This window comes from Papilio machaon, chromosome 21 (genome assembly GCF_912999745.1).
Source record: "Papilio machaon chromosome 21, ilPapMach1.1, whole genome shotgun sequence".
In the NCBI taxonomy this organism is placed as follows: domain Eukaryota; kingdom Metazoa; phylum Arthropoda; class Insecta; order Lepidoptera; family Papilionidae; genus Papilio; species Papilio machaon.
Genome location: NC_060006.1, coordinates 4,334,984 through 4,348,146, shown reverse-complemented (window position 1 = coordinate 4,348,146; position 13,163 = coordinate 4,334,984). Strand labels below are relative to the sequence as shown.

Here is a 13,163-nt window from a genome sequence, read left to right as displayed (position 1 = left end):
GCACTAAGAACTAAGAAATAAAAAAGAAACAAAAAAAAATTATGCGATTGACTTTTTATGCAAATATTGTAATGTAAATGACAACACTGGGAAATTTTACCCCAAAAAGCCTTCTAACGTGCCTTACTTGTGTGCTTGGTATTATCCGTCTTGAGGTATAAGTCTATGTTTGTAACCTTTACGTGACAGCGATGTCCACAACTCATATTGAATTTTTATTATTACAGTACCGAAATAAGTATTAAATAGAAAATTAATTAAATATTATATAGACGTACCCGAATATCTGACACCTGAATCTTTTGACAGTTACTCTTAATACCGTGGATAACAAAATTTCTCTCATAATCTTTGACAAAACTAAGATGACAATATGTCTTAAATGATTTTGACCTCTGAGACCCACAGATAATGAATTCATTCTGCCAAAATAAATGTCATAACAACATGGGATCATAAAAATAAAACATATCGAATAGGATTACATTTTTGTTACGACTTTATTTGCGATTTTTAATTGTTAATAATTTACGTTCGATATTTGTGCTCATAGTGCGAATATACATTCAAGTTTGACGTCTAAACTAGAGTCGATATTCGAAATATCATTTTGTATTTTAAATGACAACACCGATTTTTTTCCAAGTAAAAGGCCTCCGTAGGTTTGTTTTCGCGTCCCCTTTGTGCTTCGGATTAGGTATCAATGGTTTTATATCAATGTTGCAGCTGTGCACAAAATTAAAATTAATTGTTTTAACCATTCAAATTACCTTTTTAAAATCTATTGATAATTATAAAGAGTTGTGCCATTTTCAAAGCTTTGAGATTTGATCTTTGGCCCTTGAATGAATAATACATGAGAAGCGTATTTGAAAATCTGTATATTATTATATTTTTTTAGATTTCAATAACCAATAACAAAAGTTAATTTTGTATTCTGATATGTACTATTTTTCAGTGAAAATACAAAAGAAACATGCTTCAAATCCTCTTTTTAAAATGACTACCTTAGGTACTAAATCTATTTTAAATTCAACATTCGCAATCTTAGTTGACTGGAGGAAAACCTCAGAATGTATACGAAAGTTCAGATTATTTGGTTACAGAATAAGAAAATAGTTGACACAGATAATTACAGATATACAGATAATGATTATTGCTTATTTTTATCTTATAAAATTATCTTCGTCCCTTGGTGTACGAGACAACGTAAATTTTCGAAACCCAGCGATTCTAGTCGCTAAGCGACACATGCACGCTTCGCCGATATTTTATTCTTATGTCACTAAAACCAGTCGTTTCCAACAGATCGTCGTGAGAAAAGTCTCTGCGATTTTCAAGATGGCGGAGCAAAACTACACAGTCATGAAGTCGCTAACCCTGTTCTGATTGAATAAACGACTCGCGTCGACTATTCAACGTTGTGTGCACGGAGCGCGCGGAAGGCGATTCTCGCGACGCAACAATACAGTATTAGTTTCGACGAATTACGTTGCCTTGTGTACGAAGTGCCTTAAACAAAAGGATGTCTCTGTATTTTTTTTTTTCAAATTGATAGTAAGGGACGTATTTCGACAGTAGATACAAAATAGAATAAGCAATTAACGTACTTGATATACACAACAAATTATATTTCCCATTTAGATAATATTTTAATGGAAAATAAATGTCTGTAAGTAATTAATTTCAACAACTCGGAATAATATTTAAAATATTCCATTACATTGCAATGTTCTTTTATCGTAACACCTTAACAAAAACATATTGATATATGTATCAGTTTTTAAAACATAACGAGGAAGACGGACACTATATTCTTCTTTAAATGTTACGACAGTTCAAATTCACGTCAAGGTAATAATCATATAAGATATGAGTTATTTGTTTTTTATGATCAATTTCGAAATCGATTAATTTCATATTAATAACATTATCGATTATAGACTCAAATTAATGTACAATTTGTTACAACTTTGACCAGCAATTAAGTAGGTTTCATTCCATTTTGAAATCGGAAGTTTTACCAATTCAAAATAAAATGACCTCGTAATTATCTTCTGTATTTTTTATGTCAATAAATTAATTATTTTTCATTTTTCATTATCTTATTTTAGTAAATATTTAATTTTTTGATGTTCCAAACAACATGCAGTAAATTATTTTATCTGTTCTAAATTTCGTGATGTATACAAAAAACATAAAACCTCATATTCTATACTAATGTATTTTAAATACAGAACAAAATCTCATAAACACCAAGCATTTGTATTCGTTAAATGTAATTCTTAAAAAAAAAATCTTTATAATTTCTCAATAAGTTACTAGATTTTTTAAAGTTCATGGCAAATCGAGAACTAACGATTGAGAATCGTGTATTCGAAAGTTGCCGCGTTCGTGACAAATCGATGTTTGTAGGTATCGATTAAGAATCGGCAATCGTAACTCTATGACGTACAAAATTATTCTTGCGGTTGACAAAATAAACACAGTACGAGTACTAGGTAGAAATAACGCTGCGACATGGGTAAATTAAATAGTTGTTGATCCGTGAATCGAACATGAATCGAGGTAAAGTGATTGTCATATCCGGTGGACACGTGCTGCTTGACAGTCGCACGTCGGCGCTCCCATGGCGTGGTGTTATCTGAAACCATAACAAGAAAGTGTTATATTAACAACGTCAAAAGTAACACTGGACTACATTAAAAACGTGGAAAGTAATAAGAGATGAAAATTATATACTTGGAATGATCAATTAAGATAATATTTCACGTACTTTATAGATATGCCTTTAGATACAACTGACACAAACAGAGTTCTAAATAATACTAGAATTCCCTTTTTTCTATGGAATTTGAGTTAGAACCTTATAACGTAAAAAATTATACATTTGATTTTCAATTATCTATATATATAAAAGAAAGTCGTGTTAGTTACACCATTTATAACTCAAGAACGGCTGAATCGATTTGACTGAAAATTGGTGGGCAGGTAGCTTAGAACCAGGAAAAGGACATAGGATAACCCCGTTTTCTTTTTCTTTTTTTTTTATTCCGCGCGGACGGAGTCGCGGGTAAAAGCTAGTCTATATATATAAAAGAAAGTTGTATTAGTTACACCATTTATAACTCAAGAACGGCTGAATCGATTTGACTGGAAATTGGTGGGCAGGTAGCTTAGAACCAGGAAACGGACATAGGATAATTTTTACCCCGTTTTCTATTTTTTTTTTTTATTCCGCGCGGACGGAGTCGCGGGTAAAAGCTAGTTCTTAATAAAGAAAGGATCAATAGCTCTGATTAACTAAAAGGGTGGGTATAACTGGTTCATTTACCCTAGATTCAATGAAGCATCCACATTTTTATGGGGAATATTTAGGATTATAGAGGCCTCGACCTAGGCCTAGAATACCCGACTTAACCTCTCACGCCGTCGCACTAGAAGATGGCCACTGAAGGGGTTTTAGTGGGTAAAACCCCACATAACCTTGCGTTCCCCCAGAAGCAAGGTTTATTAAGATTCTTCGAAACCAAAAAAAGGTGTAGTTATCATACCTAGGACCGTGCCTGGATCTGATCATGTGCGGCGGCATTTCTCGGCGCTCCATCTCGTCGGGCCCCAGTTGTAGACCTGCAACCAGCTGCATTATCTCTCGCTCCTTCTTCAGTTCTTCTCTGCCTGTCTCCACCTGGAATTGTAGAAGGAACTATTTCAATACATCGTAAAGAGAAAACACTAAATTATTATGTTTTTATTTAATTATCTCACTTTACATGACATGTTACTTATTCTTTGTTGTATTGCAAGCTAATGAAAAAAAACAAAAAACAACAAAACAATCGTAAGTTTATTATAACCTACTACAAAAAAAATTACTTCTATTGTTTTAATTTCATAAATAATTGTGGCATTTTCCATTCTTTTTTTATAATACACGAGACAAACATTTTCGTATATGGTACATATGGTAATATATTAAAAAAAAAACAAGAAATCAAAGAGTAGTAATAAAATTGATAAAGGTTATATAAAATTAAGGATCTTAAATAATAATTCGTATAGATTATGCAGTCTCTAAGTATCCGGATGACCTAGAAAAAAACAACTGTTATAATTCAATATCACAGACACGACCTCAAAAACGAGATTGGTGTCATTTTAGGTTGTTGAATACATTTAAAGCGTCGATATCGAACTAGTTTATATCTAATCAAGTAAATCAGACAGAAAATATTTAAATCAATGTTATCCACTGAGTAATAATTATAGCAATTGTACTGAACTATAAATTAATTAGATCATCGGTGGCTCAGGGATTAAGCATGTAACAATGTGTTTTTCGATTTTTTGATTTATATATATATTTATAAGCAACCTGGACATGTCTGCGAAGATATTCAATAATATGTGTGAAGTCAACCCGCACTAGGTCAGCGTGGTTGACTATGGCCTAGTCACCCCTAACTAAAAGTAAGCTCCGCAGTAAGGTCGTGTGAAAAATCAAAAAGTAGCAAGGCTAAACCAAGCAGTCTTCAGAGCAGTTCTTTCCATTCTCTCCCCCGAAAAGGCATCTTTTGAAAAAGTCTTCCCAATACAAATAATATGTACGAGTAATTCGAACACGTAAAATAAGTGAACACTCTTTGAGTAGATAAAATATGATTTTGAAAAACAATATGTATATACCGATATATTTTATTGGAAGACTAACTTCAGAATGGATCAGAATTTGATTTCGAATGTACACGACTAAACTATTAGGTCGACTTCGTTTTTCAGATGTATCTATAAAATCATTAAATTATAGTGTCTGTACGTAACATGATATCTGCGGATAATGAAAATCCACTTTTTTACTTTTGTCTGACTTTTGTACTATCAGACAATGTTCTAGATCTCTGACTTATCAATGTCCGTTAAACCGTTCTGGAGTTACCTTGAAAACAAAAATCCTTACATCCATCCAAATATTCGCATTTATAATATAAGATAGTCCTTCATGCGTCGCATCGTCCGCGCGTTGGAACTTGTTGATGTGAAACGCCATAGGTCAAATTACTCACCAGTGCAATGCAAGCCGAAATTCTTAGAATAACGTTAGGTCATTTTATGAATTATGAAACCGTTTATAGTAAGAAATATCAAATATCTTGTATTGAAGCAATTTAAAGTTCATAAATCAGTCTAAAGTACATTGTGCAATAAATATTAAGTACATTAGTAAGATAAGTCCTCCGAGTCCTTTCATCCAACAAAAAGAATAACATCTCCAAAGGGTTATCATAAGACGTAAGTCTTTTCGTCGAATAGGTTGACATTCTTATGATGCATTCCAATTTAAAGTAAAACCGCGGAAATAAAAACTTAAATTAACAAACGTTTGTGAACTAATTACAAATCAATCTAAGTAATACATCGCGATCTGAATTCTGGATCAAAGTAAACGGTTCTATAAGGAAGCGATAGAGTCGCTTCGCAATCGTGTCCGCATGTCGCGTTGCGTGTTGTGCAACAAGTTACGTGTCTCACGGTGCGGTGGCTAATTGAGTGCACGCCAATTTAACATCTCGACGTCCCGTTAGAGTTCGCCTGCAACTGCGCGCACAGATACTGGCATAGTTTAGCGGCTTTTGGGATGCGGTTTTTCGGAAACTCAATTTAGATTTAAAAAAAATTGCAATTCATAATCCAATCAATGTTGTCACTAAACAAGATTCTAAAGGATTGTATTAATTTCTAATTCAGCACCGAAAATCTGTAAAAGTTAAGTTAAGGGTAAGATGACATTACATTTCAAGGATAATAGAAATGGCTAGGGTGCAGGAGGGAAGGGCAAATGGAATAGGTAGGGGAGTATATCGCTCACTATTTTATACACCTATGGGTAACACCCGTCTTTAAGTACCTACATACTTTCTCAACCAAAACAAATAGTCGATGACACATTAAAAACGTTGTTAGAAAACGAAATCTATAGAAAGTTCCGCTTAACTTTGTCATATTAACCAACCATTGATAATAATTACCGACAACGGAATGCGTGGAGCCGCTGTTAAATTTAGCCACAATACACCATTAGCACATAAGAAAGCGTTGAAAGTGAAGATGTCTGCTAATAACTGGGCGCAACTCAATGATTCATACTGAATCATTAACAGACGGTTCAATGAACAAGCTGAATAAACAATGATTTATAATCACGATAAAACTTTAATGATGGAGGATATCAACAATAGAAAGTGTAAATAAAAGATACCAGATAACAAACATGGTAAAAATAGTCGTAATTGTTCAGTATAGTTAGGGTTGTCAGTTCGCCAAACATACTAGCCGGACATACCAGCCAGTTTAGCCGGACATTTGGGTAGAAAGGTCGGACACCCTATATTATTTAAAATTTTATCTCAGTATTAATAGGTACACTCTCGTTTGGGAAATGTAAAAAGCCTAACAAAAGCCGGAAAACCGTTTATTTTGGCCGGCAAGCAATTAAAAAGCCTACCTATGTCTTTATCCGGACGCCTGGCAACGCTAATTATAGATGCTTGATTGCTACCAGTTTCTTACACCGAAACAGCACTAACTGCATCAAATTCATCCGATAGAGACTTATAAAGACACATATACTGCCCACAATGACCAGATTTACCTCATCTATTGGAGTGAATAAAGTTTTGAAAAATCAATACAATTATTAAGACAAGAACTTGAAGTTTTGTTCTATTTATATTATTTAATTACTAATTTTTATTCTTGGTGTTTTTTCAGAAGTAATTTTGAAATATTGAGCTATAATTATTTAGTTTGTATTATATAGGAAAAGGCCAGGGAGATGATGAGGGACTTACATTATCACTTAAGACGTTCTATGCCACGAATTTAATGTAATAAAGTGAACTCGTAGGGGCATTAGTGGTACCAAAATTGTTATGAAGTAGTTATTAAGTTATAAAACCCAATTCCGTACTACAAGTGAACTTGAATCTACTAAAGGCGGCTACACTAGTGAAGAATGAGTCTAATGTAACTACCACACTAGTGTAGAACGGATGCCGGAAGAGAGAGCAAGCAACTGCTAAACGACAAACGCCTCTTTTATGTTCTAACCTACAATTATAAATTTTAATATTCGAAATGTCTTGAAATAAAGTGTTTTTACTATTGAAGTTATTTAGGTATTAGCTGTCGCCAGCGACTCCGTCCGCACGGAATTTAAAAGAGTACTAAGTAGCCTTTGTTTTCTTCGAGACTATGTTCTACATCTGTACCAAATTTCATCAAGATCCGTTGAGCCGTTCCGGAGATACTTTCGTACAAACATCCATCTAAACTTTCGCATTTATAATATTAGTATGATTTGTTAACTAAACGTATAAAGAACCAAGGCTAGGTTATCAAAAAGCCTTTGAACTTAAGCACACCCTAAGTATAGATTTATTAGAGAGATTTCTCAAAGTAAATCGTGATTGTCAGCAACTGCCTTCCGAATTTTGTTATTACGTCGCTCAAGTGAACATGTTTCAACAATGTTGTAGTTTCGTAAGATTACGCTTCTGTGTTTGTTATTGTATTGCGTTAACACAATCGCGTATGCCAACGTAGTCGAATGTGTTCATAATTCCTTTGTATACTCACGTTGTACCTACCGTACATAACTATAAAAATTCAGATTTTCACAAATAACCACCTACAGATTTCAAATAACGCACATCGAGGAAAACGTTTATAGTTCATTAAAATTTACACAAATTAATACCTATGATTAGACTAGCTTTCGCCCGCGATTCCATCCGAGCGGAATAAAGATAAAACTTAATAAGTAGTCTATGTGTTCTTCCACGCTATGTTCTACATGTGCCAAATTTCATCAAGATCCGTTGACCCGTTCAGTAGATAACTTCAAACAAACATCCATCCATCCAAACATTCGCATTTATAATATTATTAAGATTAAGGAATATACAAACAGACCAAGTAAATTTATGAAACAATGATAAGTATATGCAATCGTAGGAATACTTGTTTCATAACTGAAAAACTTTGAATGAAGACATCCAAGTTGTCTTACTTTCTACAAGTTAGTGAACAAACATTGTCTATTTGCACCTCTTACCTACGTTAGTAGTGCTAACCATTATATTCTGTATGAATTAAATCGAAAATACATGTACAGTCGCGTTCATTGGTGCTATTCGACCTTAAGAGCTTTATCTGTAAGTTGAACACCGTGAAACATGGCGACTGTACATGGAAGATATCTCATTATACAAATATGACTGATAACATCATGATTGTCTTAACGTAAAAACATAAATAACCGTAAATATATTTTCCTTAAACATGAAGTAAAAGAATAGTAATTTACAAATATACCTCATACATATGCATGCTTTCCTCATTCCGTAGCGCTCAAGGCTAACTTAATAAAACAATATAAGACGAAAGCAGGCGACCGTGAAATGTTAAGTCGTGATGCACGAAATTCAACTAGTGAGCTATCCTTACAAAAGTAAAACATATTTTTTATCTGGTTTGATTGATGATTCTCATCTAGGTTACTGCTATTACAGTCGGACTTAGATAAACGAGAGTTCAAGGCAATATTTTTTTCGTTTATAGAGGTTTCCCTCTAACTGAAATATCTCGCTTATGGAGGTAATCCGTCGGGATAGGACAATTACTCTTAAAGGACAAATGGTTTCTCGCTTATCAAGGTTTGACTATACTTTATTAATACACGGTCAATTTAATACTATTCTATGATATGCAAGAGTTACTTTACACGACTTGATTTATTAGATAAATGTCGAAGTGCATAAATTATTGAGGCATTATTGTTTAATTATAAATTTTCACTTCTTAAAACTGTACAAAATCTTTCCTATTACTTTAAAAACATATATAACCATATTTTTAACTGAGGTTTCGATTCAAAATTTCGCCTTTATTTCACCTGTCTTCCGACAGTGGAATCTCGAGATATTCAGTAGATGTACAATACCTATTTGTAGATCTAGATCGATATCACAGTGAAGGGTTTCTCCTGTACATACAACTGATGTCTCCGACGCACAGACATGCGCCTGAGCAATGTCTTACAATGTTGTAAATAGTACGATCTTGTACTATACAGAATGATAGTTGCAAATGATAAGGTATTCATTTAAAATAGTCAATTAGAAATGTTATAGAAACTACTAGCTGTCGCCCGCGACTCCGTCCGCGCGCACTTAAAAAATGGGGGGGTATGAAAAATAGATGTTGGCCGATTCTCATAGATACCGGATAAGCACAAAAATTTTTATCAAAATCGGTCAAGCCGTTTCGGAGGAGTATGGCAACGAAAACTGTGACACGAGAATTTTATATATTAGATTTACTTATAGCACAAATTATAATAAATATATATATATATGTTTTGTTTGTTTGTAAATTTATGATAATTTGAAAAATACTTTTCCGGGAAAATTTATAATTAAAGGTGAACATTATAACTATAAGAAATTTTCTTCATTCTGTTTGTACGTTTGGAATCAAGGAATATCAATAATAAAAAAATAAAGACTAGTCTTACATCTTAAGTATCGATTCATCTCTGATCTTAAGTATCAAGTAATCATTATCTGTACAGTCACGTCGACAAGTTTGTATACCGCGTATACCACTCACATAGTATCACAATGACAAAGTCCGTTCAAGGTTGTAAAGCTTTCATGTCAACGACTGTATCACAGCTGGCTTACTTCCAATACGAAGTATAACATAACACTAATCATAGATTTTATTGTAACCTCTAAAGAATATTGCTCCTCAGTTGATTCTTATATTGTCGAGTTTAGTTTGAAAAAAATCTTTGCAACTAACAGTTGTTTTCTATGTTTAAAATCTTCAAAACATATCATAACATATGCAACAATATGTTTTATACAGGAATTTCGGTCTCAGAAACCAATAATAAGTAGCACAATTTATAAAGCGACTCATAATGAAGGCTTACAAGAATATAGCTCTAAAGTAAAAGCTCTCCCAAGAAGTTTAGTAAGAATAACAAACATTACTTAATTTTTTTTAGGATTATCTGGTCATTAGCTAAACCGATAGCTTCGAAGTATTTAGTATGAATATAATTATCTTCATGCAATGTAACATATCTTACTAATATTATAAATGCGAATATTTAGAGGGATGGATGTTTGTTTGAAGGTATCTGCGGTACGGTTCAATGGATCTTGATGAAATTTGGCACAGATTTATAATATAGTCTGACGCAACAAATAAGCTCCTAGCAAAGCTTTTTTTTTTTTAATTTCACACGGACGGAGTCGCGGGGGTACATGCGGCGTACATGACTACGTCTATTTATTTCTATGTAGCCTCCACTGAATAAATGTTATCTTTATTTATTTAAAAATTTGATTACCGTTTTATATGTTGATATTATATGTTGCTTTATAGAATCGGTAATAAAAATTAAATCGTTAACTCGACTTTATAATGTGATTGTTAATTGATTGTGCATTTTATTACTATTGCAATGTTAATGATCGCATGGCTGAGTGAACAGCATGCAGGTCGGGGTCACAAATACGAATTAGTCCAATCGAGTATTGTTTCATTTGACATTACATGATATATTATCTAGATCTTAGTATTTTTTTATTATAAAAATGGATTCAAATTGTCTATGCTTTATGGTAATATTTAAATGGGGGTTTTCTAATCGACAGTAATATGGCTATTGAAGCGATATTGTTTGTTTATGTTAAAAGCAAATGTTGTCTATTGTTTTCAATTGTTTTCCCGGAAATTATTGAATACGGCGGCATTGCTACGGATGATGATGATATCTTGATGATGTTATCTTATAATCTCTATATACTCTATATTAATACAAATGTCACGGTGAGAAAAACCAGCCGAGTGTTACCTTTTGTTTAACCTTAATAATACCTTTTGTATTGAATTTCTAAAGGCATTGGTTTCAAATAATGGTATATAATCACTGACGTTTAACTTCCTTCAGTGTTGTCACAATAAATAAAATTCGCATTCGTAATTTCGTTTTTTTTTTGTTTATTTTATTATTAAAACGAACCACGCCATCGGAGCTCGCAACATTCGGGGCTTTGAGAAAGTAAAATATAAAAAAAGTCGCCCATCGAGTTTCTCCCGCCGAAACAGATGTCATTGACCGATTGACATTCAATACCCAACAGACGTGTTAGACTCGGGACTCCCTTATGACACGTCTTATTAATAAAATAGCATGGGATATTAAGTATATATAATCAGATAGAAATCTAATGTCAGTATGAATGTCTGTCCTTTTATGCGATTTTATATCCTTTTATATTTTTTTCATAAATATCTAAAATTAATTAACGCATAAGCAAACTAATTTTTCACCACATTCGCCGGTCACTATATAAGGCGAGTATTCGGAACGCAGTGGGCTCATTCGAAACCCGCATTCCGATCGAAACGTGCCACTTGCCTGACATTTGCATTGACTACAACCTACATATTGATATGGAAATCCTTGCATTACTAACGACCTTTAAAACAATAGCAATAGAGTTTAAATTACAACTTAAAGTACATTATTTTAAGGTACCAAAGGAATACGTTGCTTTGATAGTATGCAACGGGTTGAATTAATTATAATTACTTAAGGATATGCTATTTTGAAAGAAATGTATGCGCATTAGAAACGGTCCTTCGTATAATTAATTAAGACCACACAAATGCGTATACAAGTTGGATACAGATTAATAAAATTTTAGTGATGAAATGCGAAACTTTGGATGTATGGAACTCCAAAATGGCTGAACGGCTCTCTTTACATCTGTGCATATTGGACACAAACTGGAAGAACGCATAGGCTACTTATTATTATTTTTTTAATTCCGCTCGGATCAAGTCAAGGACTAAAGCTACGTTAATAACTTCTTGGGATACAAAGCTAAACTAAGAAATAAAAAGTTTAACTACTCCACATGCAATATCAATTTACGATATACATTCCAAATACTTAGTATTAACTAAAGTAATTAAACTAAATAACATTAATTGTTGTGCAAATATAAATCACCAATTTATGTATCTAACTAAAAATAAGTCTAAAATTATATAATAACTTCAAACAACTGGGATAAATCTTGGAAAGTAATTTCACGTTAGATTCCGTTCACACGCAATTAAGACATTTAATTAATAAAAAAATAATTGTCTGCAACATGTAATATGGCGACATTGTTACGTAACTAGCACGCATGCTCGACTAAGTCTTGACACAATGTGCTTACTGACCGTAAAGGAAATAATTTTGTACTAACGAAATTAGTTTCTTTCTTTTTAGAATTAAGGCTTAATTTTGATTGCAATAGTAAACATTATCAAATAGCTATAAAAGCCTTGATGCATTTTAAGTTGCAATATTGATTTTTTAATCCAAATTGAAAATTTAACAAATTAATTTCTACATACAAAGAAAATTAACACAACTTTCGTCCTTGAGTTTTTCGTAAGAATAAGCCTAATACCCGTGCTCAGAAACTGCTGATGATTTTATATCGTAACTTTGTAAGTGCAATCCGATTTTTGAAAGGTTTTCATCATCTTTAAGTAATTTATAATCTGTCGACACAGAGATTTACTTTTGCTCGTAATTCAATTGTTTAATAAGTAACGCAATGTTAAGCAAATTTTTTCGTATTCCAGAGTTATAAAATTTCACGGCGTGCCGCGGCTTATGAACCCGTGAAGTCAAATTGTCAATTTTCTCGTGATACGAACTATGAATTTTTATTTCATAATATACTTTACTTTAAGTGAACAATCGTATACCTTTATATATTTTATCCACAGACAATGTTATATTTTTAATATTAGACCAATTTTTTTTATAAACCAGAAACCAGAGGTCAAGTGAGTGGCCTGAAAAGAAAATTCGGCGAAGCATTTAACATATAGTATTAACATCTAATTTCTAAAAGTCAAAATACTAAAACACCAATAATATTTGTTAAAGCCGTGGCCATGTTAAATTAATATGATTATCAATCGTAAATTAAATTACTTTACCTTTCAGAAAATGAACGTAAATTAACAGAAGTTATTAGATTCTTTGCGGGTTTATTGTTTATCAAATTCTAAATCTCTTT

The 13,163-nt window shown here is 32.7% G+C and overlaps 1 protein-coding gene across 1 annotated transcript in view; it reads right to left on the bottom strand.

Moving 5' to 3' along the window:
- Positions 1-2,274: 2,274 nt before the first annotated feature.
- The window catches only part of LOC106709321, a 28,042-nt gene continuing 17,153 nt past the window's right edge, over positions 2,275-13,163 (bottom strand). Inside the window, exons 2-3 of the mRNA XM_045683185.1 lie at positions 3,555-3,688; positions 2,275-2,644 (exon numbers count right to left, since the gene is read on the bottom strand). Of these exons, the coding sequence (XP_045539141.1) occupies positions 2,641-2,644; positions 3,555-3,688 (138 nt within the window). The 3' untranslated portion in view covers positions 2,275-2,640. The remainder of the gene's footprint in view (positions 2,645-3,554; positions 3,689-13,163) is intronic.